Source organism: Psittacula echo, assembly GCF_963264785.1.
Source record: "Psittacula echo genome assembly, chromosome: 8".
Taxonomy (NCBI): Eukaryota; Metazoa; Chordata; class Aves; order Psittaciformes; family Psittacidae; genus Psittacula; species Psittacula echo.
In genome coordinates, this window is record NC_137744.1 from 17614627 (window position 1) to 17638354 (window position 23728).

At 36.8% G+C, this 23728-nt stretch overlaps 1 protein-coding gene across 1 annotated transcript in view; it reads left to right on the plus strand.

Annotated features, from left to right (window-relative positions):
- Positions 1 to 23728, plus strand: part of DACH2 (dachshund family transcription factor 2) — a gene marked incomplete at both ends in the record, with an annotated part of 288156 nt that overhangs the window by 200266 nt on the left and 64162 nt on the right. Inside the window, 2 exons of the mRNA XM_080625027.1 lie at positions 17997 to 18152; positions 20934 to 21106. Coding sequence (XP_080481153.1) covers positions 17997 to 18152; positions 20934 to 21106 — 329 coding nt within the window. The remainder of the gene's footprint in view (positions 1 to 17996; positions 18153 to 20933; positions 21107 to 23728) is intronic.

Here is a 23728-nt window from a genome sequence, read left to right on the forward strand (position 1 = left end):
GAATTTGATGAGACAGAAGTCACAGTGGTCTCGAGTAATCTGCCTTTACTTGTACCCACAAAGTAGGAGGCATCGCTTAGTTCTGAAGTAGGGACTACATGGATAAACAGGACATGCACAGATCAGAACCTTGCTACTTTTTTTAGAGTACTGTGGCTATCTTGAATAGTTATATTCAAGTTTTATTTTCCTTTAATAAAGTTTTGATCCATAAGAGAATCAGGATTATGCATTTATTTCTGTGATTTAAAGAGTAAGCATCTGACAGTTTTGCATAATAGGTTATGCTTTCTGCTCCATATTCTGTTTTTAAAAAGCTGGAATCCAAAGCTGTGAGTGACATTTTGGTAGAATTTTAGCAAGTACAGTCATTACCAAATTAAAAATAGGTACAGGTGGGTAGTCTGTGTTTTTAGCTCCTTATAAAAAAACCCAACCCCTAACTCTATACAAGAGCAGCAGTTTATCAGATCATTCTAGTTACAATTAAGAAAGACCAGCAATGTTGTCTCGGACCATGAGTAAATGTACTTTTATCACCAGAGTGTGTTAGAAGTCTCTAATTTCCATGGCTGTGACATCTTTTTCTCAAATGAAATTCTTACTCTTAATTCCTTAGAAGCTTAATTTAAATTAATAAGATCACTGAAGAATATTAAAACCTGGTCCATTTAGTCATGGAGAAGAAAATCTTGTTGGCACCATATAATTGAAGCTACTAATTTGTCCATAATCTAAAGGGAAAATGCATGGATTTGTCATCTTAATGTGTTTATTATCTTGGAGATGTACCCAATATTATGTTATCAGCTAACCAGGATGTATTTTAGGATGGCCAGTTTGTGTATTACTTTTTCCATTTACAAGTTTTGCCTTGGCAGGCACCGAAAGCATGCACCTCATGGTTTTAGAATAGCAGTATCTTCTCAAACCATGGTGTTTTCTTTAAGAGTAGGTAAGGCTTTACCTGAACCATTCTTGTAGCTGAAGAAGAGACCATAATGTAGGATTAATGAGCCTGTGTTGTGGATAAACACTCTAGTCTGTACCCTCCGATTTATTGTGTTGCAGTGTACACATCTAGGTCAGGGAGCAGATGTAGTTTAGCAGTGGCAGGGTGACCTCAGGGTAGGCCATTTCACCCTGCAGTTTGGCACTGCCTCTGGATCCCATCTCTGTATCGCAGTTTGCAGTTTTTAGGATCATAGGAAAGCAGCACTGTCAGATTTGTTTTCTTACCCACACTCCCATGAACTCTGCCAGCATCATGCCTGACTCATAACTGTCCAGCTTGATTTTAGGAATTTTATAGGCTTACTAATCATGGCTGGTTTTCCTAATGTTTAACCTAAGTTTTCCTTGTTACAGTCTTTCCTTCTGCTTCTTGCTCTGTACACTGTGGCTATGGAGAACAATTTATTCTCTTGTATTGCTGAACATGACTTTTATCTTGTGAAGACTATTAGTGAGTCTCCTAGCTGTCTTCCCTTCCCTGCGTTAAACAAACCTGCTCTTTTGAACGTGCCTCATACTGGTGATTTTCTAGGTCCCTGGTCAGTTCTCATTGCCCTCCTCTGGCCTTCCTCCAGGTGATTCATATCCTGCCGGTTCCCAATCCAACAGAAGGCTTCAGTTCAAGGCCATGCCAGTGCTCAGTTTAGCAATGTAGAACAGTACAGGGAGAAAGAATTTATCCCAATCGTACGTACAGCTATCCTGTATAACTGTGTGAAACTCTTAATGCTCCAGGCGTTTCCTGGAAGCAGGGTACTGCAGACTTGTGTTCACCTGCAGTCTACTGTAGATGTTAGATATTTTATTTAATTTTATTTAATGTTATTTAATTTAATCTTATTTTATTTTGGTTTCATTTTTTGCAGAAGAGTGATACAGGCAATCAGACCCCATTCTGAATTTATAGGATGGCTGATCAAGCCTTTCGTCTGTCCTGCCCAAATTTTCACATTGTATCTCTCTTAAATGTTCACAAAGGTTTAGATAAATTCTGATAAAGATCCAGAATTTGGAGTAGATTGGTTGGTTCTGCTTATATATGCTTATGATATAGACTCTTAATGTGCTAACCTCTGCCCATGAATGTGAAGCATTTAATTCAGTTGCATTTAGCCATTTTATAGTTCATTCTATCTTTACAGGTTGACTAGAGGTACATTCTGAAGGTAAATTGATAGCTGAAACTGAAAGTCAACATTTCCTGTTTAGATCATGTACATTTTTTAAGCTGTACAGAGCCATCTGCAATTAATGCTTTGTTGTATATCTTCTGTATTTACAGTATATTTGACAATAAAACCTTTTTTGACATTTAATCAGTAGCAGAGTTGTTCCACTCTCATTATAGATTCCTGAACTTTATCACCAAGATAAGACATAAATGTTGAGCTTGCCGTTAAGATCAGACATGCGTTGGTATTTAAACATGCGTTGATATTTAAAGAAATATTTAAATGTATTAATATTTAAAACCTAGAAAATTGGGGTTTTTTTTTGTCTGTTCTACATTTGTACAATGTAAAAATGAGAATAGATTCTTTTTTTTTTTTTTAAGAAGATGCTCTGTAAGGATGAAGACATGTAACTTTGGCACTAGTGGAACTTCCAGCATACCTGTATAAGAGCTGTATATTAAATTACTAATGGGGCATGAGGGGCTGCTTTTCCCCATTTTCCTGTAAGGCATATAATGTTAGTTAAATTGTGATTTATTTTCTCATGTTTCAGATGGAAATTGGAAAGGTAGTAGGAAGAATTCTCTTTCAAGTTCCTATGATTCCTATGGATCTTTTTTCCTAATTGACTTTTCTCTAAGAATTTGATGTGATGGGGGATTTTGGCATTTCATCCTTGAGAAATATTCCCCCTCACTTACAGGACCTCTTGTATTTTTGTTGATTTTGACAAAGTAAAATCCTAGATCCAGGGAGAAAAGTCCTACTAAAAATGCTAGAATAGCTATCATGAGTAAGATTTTAAATTCCATTTTTATAAATACCCAATGTGTCTGGGTATATACTGTATATTAAATAACATTTCTGTGTTACTGAGATATTGAACTTCAATAGAAAATTTTTATCTAAACAGAAGGGCATTTGTGTGAAACTTGTAGGTATCTTATTTTTAGGAGGTTAATCTCTAATGAGCCTCTCTGAATTTAAATACAGTAATTCTGTCTGTAGAAGAAATATTTGCATTGGTTTATTGCTAGTGACTGATACTGATTTTTCTCTCCGACTAAGAACACTTCTTTCTTTGAAACTGCCTTGAATAATTGCAGCCCAAACCCTGCCCCTGTGCTACATAAAAGGAAGATCCAAGTCATCAGATAGTAGTGAATCTCCTGTTTGGATTAAAAAAAAGTATTTTATTTATTAGATGCAGTTATGGCACTAAAATAAATGGTTGGTGCAGTTATACAACATCTCACCTTCAAAATTTAATCATCTACAAATGCCATTTATTTTTTGTAAGTTCTTTCCCTTTTAATATGATTAATTAAATATCCTTCCCCCCCCCCCCCCCCCCCCCCCCCCCCCGCTGTTTGTTATCTGGTTTGGATGTAGACTCTAAGCATTTATTTCCCCTCAGTCTTTATGTGTGGTGTGATGATGTCAAAGTATTAAAAATCATATTCACATTATTTAAATAATTTCAGACTTGAAAGTTTGAAATTGCACGTCTCTTCTGCTGTAACCTACGTCTTACACATCTGTCCTGGAATTTTCATTGGGGCTGATTTTTTTATTTTTCAAGAAAATTTGTATTTTCAATATCCTCTCATTATCAACATATGATTTAGAAAATGCACCGGTAGATAGGAGCTCTTCCAGCATGCAGCAGAAGGTTTTGCAGTGAGTGGAAAGCCATACATTCCGAGTCCTCATCAGGAGAAGGGTGCTGATGGAAAAAGATACCTCAGCAGAAAGTGTGTGTTGCTTTGTAGCTGTAGCTGTCGGGCGACTCCGAGCCAGAGTGGTTTGGGAATAAGGCAATTTCCCCTCACCCGCTGTTGAGCGTATCTTTTGCACAGTCATCAAGAGCCAAGGCTCTGTAGTTTTACGTGGCTTTTCCTGGTCCAGTGTGTGAATCGGTGAAGAGGGAGCTTATGAGGGTTAAGATGAATGATTTTTTAAAGGGTTATTGATAGTCAGTATTTCCTCTCCTCTGCATGTTTGCAGTTGAATGTGGTCTGAATTCAGTGCTTATGTTTGAAATTTGAACTGTATGTGTGGCAGCACTTGAAGTACGTGGACAATAGCATGGTCTAGATAGACAGTTGCCTCACAGCTCCTCCATTTTTAGTTATCTTTTTCTTAGTTGTATACATGTAGTAACTTTTAATTCAATTAAGACTAGCAATATTCCACATTAGCCTGCCTGTCAAGATCCATGCAGTATACTATAAAAAAGTCATTAGTTTGGTAATACGAATTTAACAAGTTTTAGCTCATTAACCTTGACATCAGCAGAGGTGGAGAGAGGAACCCTTTGATATTGTTCTCAGAATATCCAGGGAGCTCTGAAAATCTGTTGAAATCTGTGGCTCTTATTCTCGAGCGTGAGTTAGTGTATTAGCTCCTTTATGCAAATACCTCATAGTAAGCCACAAATTACATCTTTTCAAGTCAACTTTATAGATTGGGGTAGCATTTATTCAGAAAAACATTTTTTTTCCATTAGGAACTTTATGTGATTTTTAAGATGGCCCTTCAAGAGCATTGCCAGCTCTTTCCTGTGTTTTATTGTTCAGGTAACAGACCATTCCAGCACCACTTTTAAAAAGCTTACCTGAAGCGCAGCAGATGAATATTCATGATAACTTTTCAGTAAGCTAAGGAAGATACTAATTGCAGAAATACTTCTTCAGTTACTTCTTTTTGCTTTCCCAGTTCGCTTTTGAGAATTCACGGTTACCTTTGTAATCATGTTGTTGTTTTAGCTTTAGAAATCTTATATAATACTGCTGTAGGTGCCATTATAAAATAGGAAAAAGAGCAAGATTTGCAAGTAAAGTACAAATAAATAAAGAAAAAATCCTGTAGCAGTCAGAAGGCTCTTTTTTATTGTATACTTACTTTCATACTTGGGTTGGGTATGTCTGGATTTCAGAATTGAGAAGAGGTAGAGCTGAACTCATGTTCAGCCTCGTAAGACAGCTGTAATCACAGAGGCATTTGAAAAACAGTGAGAAAGGATTATATAAAAACACTCTGTATTTTCTTAGGGACGGCTTTGCTTAATCGCTTGCAGTCGTCATGTCACATTTTATGATTTGGGGATGGGAGTTTGATGTGAAGAGAATTAGACCCGCCTCTGAGGGGCGACTGTATGAAATGGAGGGAAAAGAAGAAAGACTTACCCAAGTGCTTTAATGTGGAAGTGGGAAAACAAAGCAAAATGAACATGGAATACAGAATATTTCATTTTCAACTCTTTGTCTTATTCATGCTAGTGTAAAATTTTCATGTGTGTATTTCTGTTTTGTCACCTGCCTTTCGTTTGTTTTCTGGCTTGCTCAGGCAGAAACTGCCTCTTGCTACCTTTTAGGTTATGGAAGTAATCTTGATACTGCCATCCTTTCTGTGTCCCCTAACCTTCTGAAGCTAGGGAACAGGTTTGATTCTTTTTCTCCTTTTGCTGGTACTTAGGTGCATCACTGTCTGGATATCAGTCTCCCCACTGCAGTGCAGCTTCTGCCCTTTCTGCAAATCCCCCCTGACCTTTTTCCTTCTGCCTGGCTGGAGTGTGTGGCCTTCAGCCAACAGTTGCTCTTCATACAGCAGCTAGTGCCGTTGCTATAAGTGAAGGGTAAGAGGCATGCTGAGGTGTAAAGAGATTGAGCAAGTTTTGCAGTGGTTTTCTCAAATGCGAAATAAAAGGCAAGTGCTGGATTGGGCGTTGGTGACTGCAGCAATGCTGACACACATCAGGAGCACCCACAGAGATGTATGTTTTGGCTTTGTTTGAGAGCACTCAACTCTGTGTGATCCCAGGAGATAGAGGCTACCAACATGAGTGTTGGTAAGTGTGTACAGCTGCGGTGCAGGTGTGAGGAAGAAGGGCAGAGCTGGAAGGAGCCACTGCCATCTCTCCTGCCAGGACATGGGCATTTGCTCCCCAGTGGAAAGCCAAAGCTCTGCTCAGTGTGACTGACTCAATGTGTGCACTGTACACAGTCAATCACAAGATTATCAAAGTGTTCCAAGTTAATCTTTAAAGTGTCAAGCCAGAAGATAGGCAGCAAATAATTTTGCTCATTTACAGTGTTGATGAGAAGAGGGTTCCGGTAAAAGATCAGAGGTGTGATGTATGCAATGTGAATATTGCAGACTAATTAAAAAAAAAATCACTATTCTGAACTATTGTTAAAAACTTTTGTTGCATAAAGAAGCAATTAAACCTCAGACCAGTTTTCAGTGTCAGTACGACTTAAGTACAAGCTATTCATTCTTCTTTTCTCTTGGCATTTTTGCCTCATAAAAAGTGAACCTTTTTTTGTCTTGTAGAAATCTAATCCAAGATGAAAAAGTACAGTAGATAAAGCTAAACAGAAATTTTGGTTGACCTCTAGGTAGCAGGGAAGAGTACGGTGTTGAGATTGAGAAAGATTTTTCACATGCAAAAAATCAGGAGGAGACACTGTACTTTGCAGAAGTTCTGTGAGTTTGAAACAGGATAATTGTGGGTTTAGCCTTGAGAATACACCAAAGAACTGTACTCTACAAGGTAACTATTTTGAAAACTAATATCACAAAATAAAACTATTAAATATTGTTCTTCTAAGACATTTAACATTTTTCTTCCAAAATTTACCAAAATCCCTTCTATGCACAGGAGCTAGACTTCGTCTTTAAAGAGCATTTTTCAAGTGATCCATAAAATAGTTTCTTAAAATAGCTGAAGACAATATGGATGCAGGAAAAAGTGGTATTTATGAAATCTTTCATCTAAGACCTGATTCAGATAGAATCACCTATATATATGAAAGCAGAAAATTTTCATGTGGTGGGTAGTTAGGCAAACATGTCTATAAGCCAAAGCTGCCTCTGCAAATACTAGTTTTATTTCCGAAAGGGATGTTACCTTTTTTGACATTTATGGAAAACTGTCAGGGTATTATGTGAAACAAACATTTCTTGTGACAAATGGTATTTTTTTGTATGTTTATGTTAAACTATGTATGTGCACATATTTATATGTATTAACGTATCTCCATGTGTTTGAAAGAAGAACTACAAATTAGGCTGCACATGTGTGCCTTCTGGTTTGGAGGTTTGTAGTCTGACCAGGTTCATTTTGGATTTAAATATATTTTGAGGTATCCAAGCTTGATTTCTTGGCCTCACCTGAGTAATATAGCTTAGAAATAAGGCTTATATGTGGGTAGCTGTCTTCCTATTATATTTATGACTGAAAATACATCACTTCTAAGATTTTGTAGAGCAAAATGTGTATTGTAGGACATCCCATTTAAGGTTTTTTGACCAGTATTTTTCAAAGCTAGCACAATTAAAAATGCAGGTCCAGCTGTGAAATGTGGGGCTGGACATTAAAGAATCAATATGGCAGGGGGATCATGTTCTGGGGTGGTTGTTAGACCAGTTACATGGATAGAGTAAGACAACAAATACAGGTATCAAAGACATCTGGAGTTGTGGAGCAGTCAAGGCTATCCGTAGCTGTTACAAAGTGCATTGCTGTTTAAAAATCTCAACAGTGAGTATGGCTGTTTCTCTATCTCTCTTTTTTTTTTTTTAACTGAAAACTGCCTAGAATCTCAGAAGTGAAAATCATATCTTTAAGCTTCCCAAACTAAAGAGCTTTGGGAAGAGTGTATTTGTCATTATGTTTAATTTGCACATACCTCACCAAAGAAAAAGGCCAGGGGAGCTAGGCCGAGAACACAGCTGTACAGGCAGCTCAACTAATTGCCTCTCCATCCTCAACCTCATTTATCTTCATTTCTTCCCAATTATACCAAATTATCAATAGTCTCTGTTGCATCAGAGTCTTAATCCCCTTTATTCAGGCAGCATTAGATAGTGGCAGATGAATTCTTGGAGGGAGTCAGGGTAAACAGCCATGAAATGCCACCTCTGGCAGATGGCATTGCTCACAAGAAATGTGACAAAACATTTGGAATTTGTTACTAGGCATTGGTATGAGAAGGCAAGCTGTCAATATTTTTTTAAATGATAATCAAGGTGGTGCATACTTATACCACAAGCAGAAATGAATCCTGTCCAAAACCTCAAGCTCAGTTAAGTTCAGCTTGGCACTGTGCTATTGTATTTTGTTGCTTAAGCTTCTTATTTTTTCTTCTTCAGAAATATTTTCACTTCATCTGGTATTAATATCAACATTTTAATAATGTTTGTTCTGATTATAGTTGTTAGTTATGGTTTTGTGTGCCTCAGAAAGAACTATGAAGACATAGAATATCTTATACACACAACAAATTTAGGCTGTATTTTCTTGAATAGTTTGTTAGGCACTATTAATCTTTTCTAGAGGTTTGATCCTGCTCCTTAAAGAAGCTAATGTAAAACTCCCACTGAAACTCGTTGAGGAGAATTACACTAGAGATTAAATGAGAGCAACCTAATGACTAGGTTTGCTGAATGAGAAAAATATTCTGAAAATCAAAGATAGATTGAACCTGTAATGTGTCCAAGTGCTGTGGTAGGTATGTATTCTGCTATTACTATAAGCAAAAATGAAAGCGATTTTTAAAGGAAGTACAAAGTTGGCTGCTAATATAGTCCAGGATTTTTTTGTGTGTGTGTTATTTTTAGGCTGCAAGTAAGTGAAACACAGTAGATTTCACTGCTGACCTTTTATGTGAATTAGGTTTACTCTCAGGCTCTCCTGGTTTTGGCAGCATTCTACATTTTTTGGAAGTCAGTAATAACTTAGTGCAGGGAATCAAATGCCAGATATAAAAAACGGTGCATCTTCAGAATTAGTATATACCTTGCCAATGTTCCCTGTACTGCCACAGCTTGTTGAAACTGTGCAAGTGTCAGCACTTACTGATTGTTCATGGAACCCAGGGCTGTAAAATCTCATTGGAGAACTTCTACAGTTGTTCAGTTTGAATAGAAAAGGATGTTGGGTATCCCTTTTGCAACCTCTCATTCTCTATTAAAATGCTAGTTGCAGTCACAGTCAAAATATACAGTACATGCATCTCAGTGGTTGTTTCAGTAAGCTGTTGAACATGGGAAAATAGTAAGTAAAAAAACCACCAAAAGCAGAAAACACTTGGTTTGTGGGAAGTGAACGGTCAATGATTATCATCACTGGAATCTGAATTCCAGTTCCTTGCTTGCTGGCTGCAGTTGTTGTGTTTAGGAGGATGTATGTTTTATCCTTTCTGGCAGGCAGCCGTACAAACTCTGTTCAAGATCTGAAAGTTAAGCCATTTTATTTCTGGCTTGTGCATCATCAACAGTAACAAAAACATGACAGACCAAAATCTTGACCTTACTTCTCTCTGTGAAACACACGCTTCTGACAGCAGACTTTGCTTCTGCAGTAGAAGAGAGTTAATTTTTTGTTGATGGTCCTTAACCAGGATACCATCTTCTAGTACAGTATTCTTAACTTTGTATAAGGAAGTAAATAGGGATAGAGTCACAAACCAATTACTAAAAATGTTAACAATAACCCTTTAGAGTGCAGGGGCGTCCTCGGTTCAGCAGTAGCAGTCGTTTTTCTCCTTCTTAGTAGCTGGTGCAGTGCTGTGGTTTTGAAGCAGATCAGTTGTGCAAGAATGAATCGTAAACCTTTCAAAATAGTTTTGAACGTTTTATTTTCAAAATAGCATTGAACAATTAATGGTTGTCCTCTCTTTCGAGTTCACCACCATCATGTCTGTTGAAATAACGATCTATGCAGATTTTTGTAAGCCCTCTTTTGTCAAAAGCACAGTCTGTATGCTGTCAGGAGTACGGTCTCCCTGGCCCAGCTTTCCAGCGAGAATGGAAAGGTACATTGTCTGCTAACTACCTTAGACTTGCTAAGGTTCCTACAACAGTACCTGAGCATCAGAGAATAGAGGTCATTTATTATCTCTCAGGAAAGGGGTTGCATATGCTTCTGACATTGACATAGCTCCAAAAGAAAGTTCAGGTTTTAACTCTAAATCCCATAACTCCAAAAATAATACTATATATTGTATAGAAGAAACTGAATAGGGTTTTATTACTTTTTATGTCATCCACTATAAGAACTAGAAGACATCGAAAGAAGGCAGCAAATGTCAAGTTAACCCCCCAAACTTCTCCAAATAATATGAGGTAGTTTTTCATACAGTGCATAGGCAAGCTGTGGGACTTCTTGCTACAGGATATTGTAGATGCTGAAAACTAACATTCATGTAATAGAAAAAAAAATCTATTAAAGGTTATTAAATTCAAGGAAGATACTTCTGCTTTGGGAAGTTCCTAACATGTAAATTGTTAAGAGTATTTTGGGAAATTGTCACTATAGGTTTTCTCTGTATTTAAACTCCTCAGTAAGTATTGGTTTTGGCCCATGTTGGAGACAAGGCATTAGGCTGGGTGGGCTGTAGCTGTTTGTATCAAGCAGTAATTCTGAGAGCCATTATTCCTTTAGTTATATTATCCCTCCGTCCTGAAATACCACGACTAATTTCCATTCCAGAAGCCATCACTATCTAACTATTGATACAAACATTACAAGTTTTCCCTCTCCATTATCACATGGTTAATGATCAGGTAACAAAGAAGCAAAGCATTGTTTATTAATTGGCAGAGCTTTTTTCCAGCATGTCACTTTCCTTCCAAGTCAAGCAACTTGTTTTGACTTAATATTTACACATGACTAAATCAGCAAAAGAAAAGAGGAGAATGGGTACACGTAGCTAACTTTGAGCTGAGCTTTTGAATATTAGTGCATTTTAATGAAAATTTCTTATAATAGTTTGTATCTAGAAAGACAACGTTTCATCTTGCCAAATCTAACTTCAATGGGGTGCTTTGGTGGTGTAAGTTGTTTGATATTTTGAGTTTAAATGAAGATCTTGCCACTTTGAGCAGTTTTATAAAAGTAGTCTCTTACATCATACTGCATTTTCTCTTTTTCCTGTATCCCTTTATCCATTTTGCAACACTTTCACATTTTTTTAATATTTGTTACATGAGGAAAAGGTCATTCATATTTTAGCAGTTGTCTACAGAAGACTGTTTTGCCCGAAAGTTTTTGTTGCTGCAGCCAGTATGTTCTCTGCACTGGCCTTAGGAAGTAGGAGAAAACACTCTGTTGTATGTTAGTAGCCATCAGCCTTTTCATGTGTGTAATTTGAAGGGATTCATAACCCAGTCTGTTGTTCGAAGGGGAGAGAGAGCAGATTTTATACGGCCCATTGCCGGACATTCCTGCTTTCCAAAGTAACTGGCAGTAAGGTGTTACCTTATTGTTCTGGTATTGTGCTTTAGCACTATAATCACCAATCATAAAGTAGGAATTTCAGTACACGTTGTATTTACCACCACCTTATTTCTTTTTCTCTTTTGATTTTAAAGGAAGCAACTGATGATTTGGGAGGGATGGTTAGGTTCCTAAACAAACATGTCTGTGCTTTTCTAAAAAATTATCTTCCTGGAATTATTTGTTTGTAATTAAATTGGCATCAAATATTCTGACATATTCCCACTTATCATCAATATCCTGTTTGCTGTGAAATAAACTTTGATTTTGCTGTCATTAAGACTTTTCAAAGAGTTTAGAAATTATATTCAGATTTCAGATGCCTTCTTATTGTATAATTATCAACAGATTACTTCACCTAAGTTCTGACAGACATATTTTTTAAGTATGACTGACTGATGGACAGATTGGGAATTGCTGAATTAATGGGCACATTTCAAAGCTTTGGCAGGGCTAAGCAGTAATTACATCTGCTGAACCACTTGATAAGTTTTTGGAAGTAGCCCAGTAAAGCCATCACTGGATTTCTTGAGTTTTAATATCTTACCTTGCACACTTCCATGGCTTTTGTGAAGGACACAATCCAGAAGTTGCTAGAGCTGAATACACACAGCTAAACAAATCAGTGCATTAAAGCTTTAAATGCATTGCAAATGTTCCATTTAGATTTTCAGGTAGGTGTCATGCTCTTGGGGCTGATTAAAAATTCATTCCTAATTTAAAGTAAAAAAAGTTTATTTGGGACCAGAAAAATTGTCCACACTTGAATGGTCTCCATAAATAACATCATCTACTGCCAATATGAGGGACAGAATTTGGTCATAATCCTGACCAGGAGCGGTTTTATGTTTTTCTGACAGGAAAGTGAGTTTAGCAGGCATATAACCTGGGTGGCATCTTCGTATCCTTACTGTAGTGAGATTCTCTGTTTATCAAACATGACAGAAATTGTTTTCTACCTGTTCTTTTTCTCCTGGGACATTCATATGCTGATACTGTGAATAAAGTTGATGGAACATTGTAAGCTGAAGTATTTTCAGCAGAGGATATTCTGTGCAGGCCAAAAAAGTGACCGCTTTTCCCAGTATTGAGGTGAGATAAGGATATTGGTAAAAGCAAATAGTCTGGGACACCTGAAAATACTGGGGCTGGGAATGCTGGCAAATAGGCCTGTGTTGTTTCAGGAGTACCAGGGTTCTAGATAAGCAAAAAAAAGATTCAAAGGCCTTGTGTGTACTGGACATTTATAAAAGAAGTTAGGGGTGATAAATACTTTGATATTCTCAGTGCTGAAATAGCAGTGCACTGAATTCTTTTTCCTTTGCAGCTGATGTTATGTTTAATATGCCCAACAGCTTGAAAAATAAGTTAAAAAATAATTTTAGACTAAAATTGGGCAGTGGAGATGGTATTGCTTTGCACAGTTTGAGTTCAATTCCTCAGAAATCTATCACAACAAAAAATAAAATGACAGAGATTGAAGCAGTGTGGTGGTTCAATTCAAAGGTACCTCTGACAGAGTGGTTTTCATTTAGCCAGACCAGGCAGTTTTAAGGCTGATAAAATGAATTTGAAGCCAAATGAAAAGAAACTGTCACCAAATTGGACTTTGATTACTTTCTGGAGATCTTTCACTACTTAAAAAGAAGACACTAATTTAAACATCACAAACATATCTTCACCAAAACCAGTTGGTTTGATTTTCCTTTGAAGAACAGGAATGCAGAGAGAGGTTTATTACTAGAAAACATGGAGCTTTAAGAGTTTTCTTATAAAATTACTGGAATGAGTGAGTAGCAGCAGTTTAAGAAAAATGAAACTGATCTTACCTCTGTGCATTTCCTTCAAGTAAACAAAATGAAGCTTAAACAGAGGCGCTTTGCTTACAGACATGTACAGGACTGTAGATAACCTTGCAGAGGCTTTGTGACTACAGTGGATTTCATCAATGGCATGCGCATGTATTGCTTAGGCTGATTTTACCCATTTGTCTGTGTTACCTACGATTTAACTCCCTGTGCATCTAAACTTATCTGAATTCAGTGTTCATAGGGATGTGGGAAGAGAGACATACGGAATTTGGCTGCTGGGCTGCAAAATTACATTAAGGGAATGCTTACCTCTCACCACATTTTAATTTAGAAGTGAATGGGCTGGGGTTTATTGCATTAGTTTTGCTTTTGCTTGGTTAAACAGACGTGTAATTCATGCACTGATACTGTAAGTTCGCTCAAATAACCGGTTAAGATGGTTAAATACCAGCCTTTAATAGTTAAATATATCATAAATAACTCCTCCTTTTATCAAATCCATATAGAGCCCATCTTTATCTGTGCCCCACAAAACAGGCGCTGTGTTTCATGTAGGTGACTATGTATGGTGCAGTCAGGCAGGCCTTTTTTTTCCCAACCACATTGTGCGTTTAGCTGCAAACCTGAGATCAGAAGTGTGCACCACACATCTGCTGTGTGGCCTGAGCCAGGTGGTTGAAGCAGGCCAGACCATTTTTTAGCTGCTTCAGCTGGGCAGACAGTGCTTTCTGCAGCCCTTTAGGAAGCTAGACAGCTAATATCTCTGCCTTTTTCTTCTCACTTCAGCATGGCTACGTTAAGGAAACCACAGTCAATGTGCTTGCTTCTGATGGTCATCAGGAGCTCTGGAAGATGGAGGTTCTTGTCTCTCTTGCCCTTTTTTAATGCTGAGTACAATCTGGTTTGGGACAAGATCGACTAGAATGCAAACAAGATAAGGAAAAATTACCTTTTTGTCCTTTAGTTTTATCTGTTGGAGAGAAGGTCATACGGGTAGTGGGTAATAGTGTTAAACATAAAGCTTTTTGTAAAGTGTATGAATGATGTATTGGCATTTTGACAAATCAACAGACTTCTGAGTGCTCTAATAATATTCCTATCGCACTTATGAATCAAGTTACGAATATTTTAAAATGGGATATTCTTTCTCATTTAAATAAAAAGTTATGTTTCCCCTCATCTGAAAGAGGTAAGTCCAGTTGCTGTCGCCTCGTTTTCCTTAATGTTGTATATTTGCTTTCTTCTTTCATGTATTTTTTCCCCTTTTGTTTCATATATACCTAAAATCAATCACTTGAAGTCCATCTCTCTCTTTACAGTACTGTGGATCATTGTTTAATTTTAGACTCCTTTACCCCTATATTAAAAATAATGAGATCCTTCACTAGCTTAGTATGGACAAAGAATTTGTTTTTTTCCCTAATACAAGTTTCTTCAAACCTAACTTTTTGAATATTATGAGAGAAGAAAATTCAGCTCCCATACCTCTATTTCTCTGTGGTGTATGGTGTGACTCACATTGTAAAGTTTTGTTTTAATTTCATCTGTAAGCTCATCATACCAAAGACAGCATTTAGAATCAAAACATGACATCTTTACCTAACACCTATTTGGACAAAAAGTGATGATGAGCAGAAATCTCCTGAAAAATTGTGGCTAGACCTAAATTTAAAGTGTTAAGAAGGATTTACTTTTTACAGGTGTATTTGCTTCTAACTGTTATGGTAACAAAGAGTTTGAATAGATACATTGATATGTCAAGTATTTGCTGATAAAAAATGCTGACAACCGTGTTACTAAATAAGAAAATGCGAATGCTCAAAAATACATACTTTCTTAAAAAGTTGTGTGACAGTAAAAGGACTGAGTGTATTACCACAGGCATTTTACATGTTTGGTTTATAATGTGAATCTAGTTCTGGCTTGCTATTAATTTGTATGTAATTTTTTCTTATGGAAATAGATAATGCAGGGAAGGAAAGGATGCAAGTTTTCTGTTAAAACTATTACTTTTCAGCTGTGCAAAGCAGCTGTGGGTAGGATGAATCGACAGTGTTTGTGGTATAGAGCACAGAATCAGGACCCATGAGATCTGACTGCTCTTCCAGTTTCACCATTAGTCTACCAGGTAGCATGGAGGAAGTTGCTTCATAATTCTGAACCTCAACTTCCCACTTGGAAATAATCATACTGCTCTTATAAAACACTTCACAATTGAACAGTTCTAGGTAAGAAGAAGTTCTAATTATTGTTTTCTTTAAGAGTCTTGATACTGCATAGGATGTGCAGTCCAGATTAAATGGTGAAGCTGTTATCTTTGTGGTATACTGCAGGCTACAGGATACATTTCATTTAATGTGCGCCTTTATTATACATCATATGCTCAGCAGTATTTTTTTTACTTTCTCTAAGAAGTGATAGGGAACATAAGAATACAGGAATGGTCTGTAGAGATAAGTGTGTTGCAATTTATTCTTATGTTGCTGGCACTGAATACTGGAGCAGATTTACAAGTGAAATTTGCAGGAAAAAAGTTATTACTGTCCCCATCTGTAAGGAAAACTGGTCCACTGATTTGGACTGTACAACATAATTTAAATTCAGTTTCCTATTCCATTGGAAGTTTCCTGTATTCCCTTAAGCAAGTCACTTCTTTTCACAATGCAGTTCTCCAACTGTAAAATGGGAGTAACTGTACTTTCCTATGGAATGTGCATCAGTTGTAAATCTGGGCACAGAAAGCTGGTAGGGCACTCTGATACTGCAGCTTCAGGGCTACGGAAGTATGGTGGGTAGGTGCACAAGGCTTTGGAAGGAGAAGAGAAACTTCCAGAAATAAGTAAATGAGCTGAGAGCTTAGACCATCTGGGGTTGAATATTGGAGAAAAACAACTGGGTGAAGAAGACCTTTAGATTTAGAGATTTGTGCCTAATTTTTGTGGCATCTGCCCTGATACATGAAGTTACATGTATGAATTTCATTTCTAAGCAAAAAAAGTCATGCTAAGGTGCATGTCATATGGTTTTTTGAGGGAGAATAAAATATAAACGATAAATTTACTGAAGAAGCACATGGGGGAAAGCAAAGCTCATTTGGTAAAACCAAACTCTAAGCATTTCCTCCGAAAATCTCTTCAAAATTACACATATAACTTGAAAAATACTTTACCAAATAATACCACCTATGTTTCACAAGAGTCAAAATGAACAACTTGTATACTAAGGAGCAATCAAATGTTATTTGAATGAGCTGTTATACAGTATATTAAATAACAAAGATGCTGACACAGCCTTAACTGTAGTAGTTGTTCTAATTACTGCACTATGCCATATTATATTATATCACATGTTATAATTTAGTGTATCATTTTTTGTCAGTGTATTACTCATCATTTTACAAATTACAATTCTTTTATAGGAAGGTAATTCATACTTGGACATAGTGCTAAAATGATGGAGTGTTTTCCTTTTTTCTCAATCATTGATCTTTCAAACTTTTGCATTTAGCAGTATTAATCATGTTTATTAGCTAAGTGTTGTCATAAAGAATGGAATTTTTCTGTTACTTTCATATTCAATTAAAATGTTTTTTGTTTGCTGCCTCTGCCTCTATCTGCTGCATCACAGTAATCTATTTACTTATTCTAATTGAAATTCTTGTTCATAAACTCAAAACAAAGTCAATACTGCAGTTAGGCATTTTCATAACAATCTATAATCTAGTTGAAAATGTGGGTGTATTTGGGAAGGGAGTGTACTGAAAATATCTTTTAACTATAGCAGTGCTTAATTGTACTTTTTAGGTGGCTTGTTTTTTGGACCAGATGTATTTTAGAATTCACTAACATGGTCTATTTAACTGCTGTTTAAAAGGAACTTGTTATTCAAGTGTATAAGTGTAATACTGAAGGAAACTATGATCTGTCAAATTGCCACAGAAGTCCAAACAAATATTCTAGACCAAACGTGAGGGCCTAGCTTGCTATGCTGATTTTGTTGTAGACAGTAATTACTATGCATAATAGATATCTGGACTCTTTAAATTTAAATTCCTGAATATTGGTTATTTCCAAGCCTAACCTAGTGCCTGGCTTGTTTAAAATAGCAAAGTGAGGTGTTTCACTTACAACATCCCCAGGATCAAACCCAGCAGTGGAGGGAAAGCTCTTCAAGCTCAAAGATAATGTAGCAGCAGGGTAAATTGTTGTAACCTGTTCAGGGATGAATTTAAACTAGAATGCTTGTGAGCATGGAGGAACTGAATAGCTGAGCGACTCTCCAGTAAGATTAACAGCACTGAGAGACCTGACAGACCCGAGGATGGACACGGATTAGTGTCTGGCAGGGACTGGGTGGCCTGATTCCCTGTGATAGCAGGAAATGGTTATTCAATGTCTGAGATGCTCTCTTTCTGCCTTATTTACTTAATTGTGACTGATGTTTACTTGGATGATTTTATCCTTAAACATTTAGGTTTTCCTGTTTCCAGAAACTAGTGTTATGACGGTAGGTGATGCTGAAAGTTTCTAATAATATTTTTTGCCTGGTGTGTATTTATTACTTCATTAAAAAATCTTCAGGTGTCATTTCTGGTGCTGTGTTTGTCCTTGATGCTTAGCCATGCAAAGAATATTAGTTTGCTGCTAACCAAGCAAAATGTCCTTTAAAAAAAAGTAGATGCCATTTATGTTTTGTTTGTACCCTGTTTTACAGGTGGAAGTGAATCCTCCTGGGATAAAGACAAGCTTCAGTCTCCCATTACAACGGGATCACAGCACAGCATTGGTCATCCCACACTGTCAGGGCAGTCGAGCCTTGGAAGTGCACACCCACTCAGTCCTCTCCAACAGAATCACCTGCTTACCAACAGTATGTACTGTGCTCTTAGAGGTGGGAAAAGAAGTACAAGGAGCTCTGCTTGGAGGCTGGGCTTGCATTCCTTTCCAGCATCCTGGAGGTGGGAAAAAGGATGGGAGGCACATGAGTTGACAGAGGGTCAGCCCTCTCATTGTCTGCTGCACTTATGCATGATGTCCAAGCCACCCACTGGGATACTGCCGCCCACTGCTGGCTTAGGGACTGTCAGTCCTTAATTGACATTTCCATGTCCTGGGCTGAAGGGAAAATAGCCATAAAGCTACTTAAAATTTTAGCTATGTGAAAAAATTCTCTTCCAAGTGAAAGTGCTGACCACCAAATAAAGATATAAGAGTCAGGAATATATGCAAAATGTCTAGTTAAATGCGAGCAGAAGCAGTCCCTCTGCCTTGTTTTGCCTTGTACCTGCCAGGTGTGGGCAAGGTTATTCATAAAACCCAGCTATCCAAAGCAAGTAAATCAAAATGACACAGATGAAGTTTGGATTTGGAACTTTTAAAGCTCCCTTTCAAACCTTTCTCTCTTCCATACCGTAGGAAGGGAGCAAGTGTGAAGCCAGCAGTTCCCCTTCTCCTTTGCACCCAAAGAGGGAAGGAAGGGAAAGTTATTCCAAGAAAGATGTCGATGATTAATATTTTACAAATTAGAAGTGTAACAGATTATGATGGATGAAGAACGAAAGTCTCAGTTTCCGAATTCTTTTTGTTTGTTTAAGCTCTTCATCCTCAGAGTTTTGAAAGTTGATTTTTTGGTATTTTAATGAATGAATGAATGACACAATTCTAGGAGCAGATAGTTCTTTGTTGCCTGTGTAGGTCTCCAGACTTGAACAAAGCAAAGCCATTGAAATGACTCCTACAATATGGATCTGCTTTGTTTATGGGAAGGTATGGACCTGGGCATTTTGGGTTAGTGTCAGTAGTTAGGAATCACTGGATCATAGGACCCAAGATCACTGTAGTTTATTCTTTCATTTTAGATTCTTGTATAATTCTATACCTGTATATATTTTGCATACAGGTATATTGTGTTCTTTGCAGTTAAAGAAATCTTTATTTTCCAGTAGATTTTGTAGTAGGCAAATGTCTATAGGCCATTAAAGGGTTTATTGAATGTCAGACATTATGTCCAATGATTTGCAAGTGTAGGATATATTTTCTTCATAGTCTTCTGAAATGTTTGACGGATTGTGTCTTAAAACTGGTGATGTGCTGTTAAATTCTGTTTGTAGTTTGCATTTAGTTTGCATGTCAATTGGACTTTAAGTAGACATACAACTCAGTGTGGCCAGATGGTGTCTGGGAGTTTTGGAACTCTATAGAGGAAAGATTATTGGGCTGTTAAGGGAGACATGAAGGGGAACAAAAGCTTATGGATGTAAGCACTGAAGGGGATTTTCAGTATGGTTTAAAGTGAAGGGAGATGTATGTGGGCTTTGCTTATTACTTATCATAATTAATATTGGTGTAGATCATCATATAAAGTATATAGTGAATCATAAGACATCACAGTTGTTGATCATGATATACTCAAGCTAAACAGAAATAATGTGGGAGCTAAGAATATGTACGTTTTTGCCTTTTGTGGTGGGCACAGTGGTGTTTTTATATAGCTATAGTCAAATCATACTGGAATAACATAAGCTATATCAGTCAGTGATATTTTTTGTTGTGGGTTCTGTCATACACCCAAATGGTGACTGGTCTTCTCATTTAGAATAGTTAAGAGCCAAAAGTTAAAAAACTTTTAGAACTAGTTAACATCAATTGCAAATGGACTGGTTACATGATTATGTTATTCACTACTTGTACCTGAGATTTTTAATGAGAATTTGTAATCTACGTTTCATTTAGAAAAATTATACATTTTCTCTGGGTGAATGAGTCCTCTTTTTTCTAAAAAAATAATTTTGGATACCCAAAGGTAGCTTCAAGTGGTCTCTTAATGAATTCTTAAATGCAAAATAACTCTAAAACAATTTTTTAAGTGAATTGATGTCTTGGTCTTTCTATTGTAGTCATTAGTAAATACCACAAGTAATACACATGCTGAAATAGATATTAATGAAATATGAGAATCCAGTTCTTCGTAGCAGTAACATCACCTTTTTGGCAATGTCAAGATCTGCAAGTTGGTCCGAATGAATTTCATACTTTCTTAAATTGTTTTATATCCATAGCAGAAGACAATTTAGAATGACTTTTTGGAAATTAAAAAAACCTCTGGCAACAATTTTAACCTCTCATTTCATGTTCCAGTTCACAGACCTTCTGTATTAAGAGTTCAGTAGTGTCTGTTGTCCAACCCTCAGCTTCCCATATTCAAGAAATTGTCCTAATACAAATATCTAGTCTCAGATTGCTGTGTATGTGAATTAAGAATAGTAAGAGGACTTGGTAGGAATATATTGTCAGGTAAAATTATTAATAAATATTAGTTGGATGCACTGAAAGAATATGCAAATATCTGCATGTTTTGTGGTCTTTTTCTTTATTGCTCTTTCAATAGAGATCACTGAACTCACACACTATTGTACGTTCATTTTGCTAATATTGTTACTTTACAGCTGTATGTTTCTTTCCCTAATGCAAATCATACAGCCTTTTCTGGCATGCAAAGACAATTAATTCTTGTATAACATCAAAATTATTAAAACAGTAATACTGAGCTTGACTAATCAATGTTCCAGTAGAATACAGACTCTTAAAAATGAAGGTGTTGGGTTATAAAATGAAGGACCGACACACATAACCTGTCCATGCGCTCTTCTAGGGATAGACCTGCCGTTCATGATGATGCCCCACCCTCTGCTTCCCGTCAGCCTACCTCCTGCTTCGGTTGCAATGGCAATGAATCAGATGAACCACCTCAATACAATAGCTAACATGGCTGCAGCAGCCCAGATGCACAGTCCTCTTTCCAGGGCGGGGGCTTCTGTTATAAAGGTAAGAGTAATATACCAGACTTAGAAAAAAAAAGCTTTTCATGGCTAACAAAAACATTGACAGTGGGTTTCTTAAGGAAGATAACTAAGAGCTTATACTGCCTATAGCACACCTGGTCTGCTGTTACTGATAGTGCTTCAGTTTGAGGAAATGCCCATGAGTACAGTCAAAAAGTTAAGATGGTCTGCTCTATCTACAAATCTGTAATGTAATTAAAAACAGAAACTAGCACTCACTGACAGTCACTAGGGGAATTAACAGTGCTGCATCTGTGAAAGCTCAAAAGGTATTCCAAAATGTTGTTTAAAATCAAACTTAATGTTATGCTTCAAAGAAAATGCTATAGAACGTAACAGAAACTCTGGTGCGGTGCAATTCCAGAACAGGTTAGTAGCCGAGAAAATAATCAGAACTACCTTAGTGAGTACAGTCTCTGCTAGCCACACTGAATATCCTTCTGGCTGGATAAAAATTGTTTCCTACTTTGGAAAGGCTTCTGGTAGTCTCTTCAAAGCAGGTTGCTCAGAAAATTTTAAGCCTGTGTTGATTGCTGCAGAACTGCCACACGCTAAAAATAAGACAAGAAAATTTCGAAGTAGAGGAATACAGGATCAGTGCATGTGAAGGGTGGGTGCTGTGAGGTTCTCTAAAACACAGCATGTCTTCTTCTTGTTGAGCAAAAATGAAAGGCTTTATGAGGTTTTTATGTGTGTTTTCAGACATGTGCACGTTTCTTGTTGAGAAAATAAAATTTTGTCACCTTTGGAAGGTAGTTACTATAATCCATTTGTCTTTGTTTTTAAATATGTGAGCCTGTAGAGCTGCCTGTTCTGGGAGGTACAGGTCTTTTTGCTTTGATATTTATGCTCATTTACACTCATGTATCCCCGTCAGTCTGGAATCCTAAATTCTGAGTTACTTTATTATAATAACTCTCACTGATTTGCTGAATTAATGTATTATATCTTTATTGTAAAACATCTTAATTATCAAATATCATTATTTTATCATTGAGAAAGCTTCTGTTGCTAATATTATAGGAACTTTTGTTTCTACATCAAGTAGGGAAAGAAACTAGTAGTACACAACCACATTTCTTTTTCATGCGTATATTTACTGATATCAACATCCTTTCAAAGAAGAAAGCAAATCTTTTCTGTCACATTACAGTAGCATAAAATATTATGTGGCTCTGTTGCTGAGGTTCTGGGGATCTTTGGTTTTCTTCTGATCTTATTCTTGGCCCAAGCATCTCAAAAATTGTCTTAGGTTGTTTCTCTTATTTACTGAGACTCTAACATTTTGGTTTTTGGATTCTGGGGGGCTGGTAAAATTCAGGGGGGGCTGTCTCCAGTTAGAGACTATTTAGGATTAAGATCTATAAAAAATCCTTATCATCAATATGTTGGCACAGTTATTGACTGGGCAGAGGAAAAGTGATACCTCTGATGTCCAACTGTGCATTAGTTAATGCAAGTCATTGCATTGTTAGAAATTAATTGAGGTTCCATTTATTTCACTCTGTAGCCTTTTCTTTAACTGTTCAGAGACCTCTTGAGAAAATCATAACTTAAATACAACAGTGGAATATGCTTTGATTATATTTGAAATGCTATCAGTATGTCAAAATTAAGATTAAATATGTATTTGTAAGCAGTGCTAGTTCTTTCTAACATAAACTACAATTTTTTGCAAACAGTTAGGTTTAGCAGGCCCTTGCTGATCCTAGTTACTCATTTACAGCTATTTTTACCCCAGCACCTGCACTAGAGGATACACAGTATCTCCGCAGCAACAGTAGGTCTCACTAGCACTCTAATGGGAATTATATCCTCTACATGATGTAAAGGAAAATACACCAGTAGCTAATGTGACAGAGGGAAAATGTGAATCTGTTGCTGTGTTACTTTTACCTGTCAAGTGATGCTGCATCTTTCTCTTGTTTGTTCTGAGTGCTGAAACAGTAAATGAATTTTATTACAGAGTGTGAAGCTCCTTTTGTCCTTTCCTACCCTTATGTACAGTCATCTAGTTCTGAATGATGACCAATTAAGGCAAAATCCTTGCACAAAACAGGTAAAAGAAAAGCATTGCCACTGTTGTTATGTCAGCAGTGTTACTTTTATTAGATAACATTATTTAAGTGCATTTAATAAGTATGAAAATGACTAGTTTTAGATAGACTGCAACCTTGTGTCATTACTTAAAATAGAAGAAATGAATTGAATATATTGAGTGTGTATCTGTTTCCATACTCTGATGACTGAAACACCACTTGGCCTGTTTCCTAAAGGTGTGAGAATCAGCTGCTTTATACAGGTTTTGAATTAAGCCATTATGCTTTTTATATCACATTTGCCATTTAGAAATGAGCTGTTCTACCAAGATATGCATGATCAGCAAAGTTAACATTTAGTGCTCCAGAAAGAAATGTCGTAACTATGAAACTTGATTTCTTCCTGACAGGAACACTGTAAATTAAGCAGGCACAATGGCCAGGCTCGCTAAACCTTCTTAGCCATCTATAACATGATCTGATGTGATTATGGCAGCACCCACTAGCACTACTACAGCTACAGTTCTGACAGTGCCATTGTAATAAATCCCATCTTTCAGGGATTT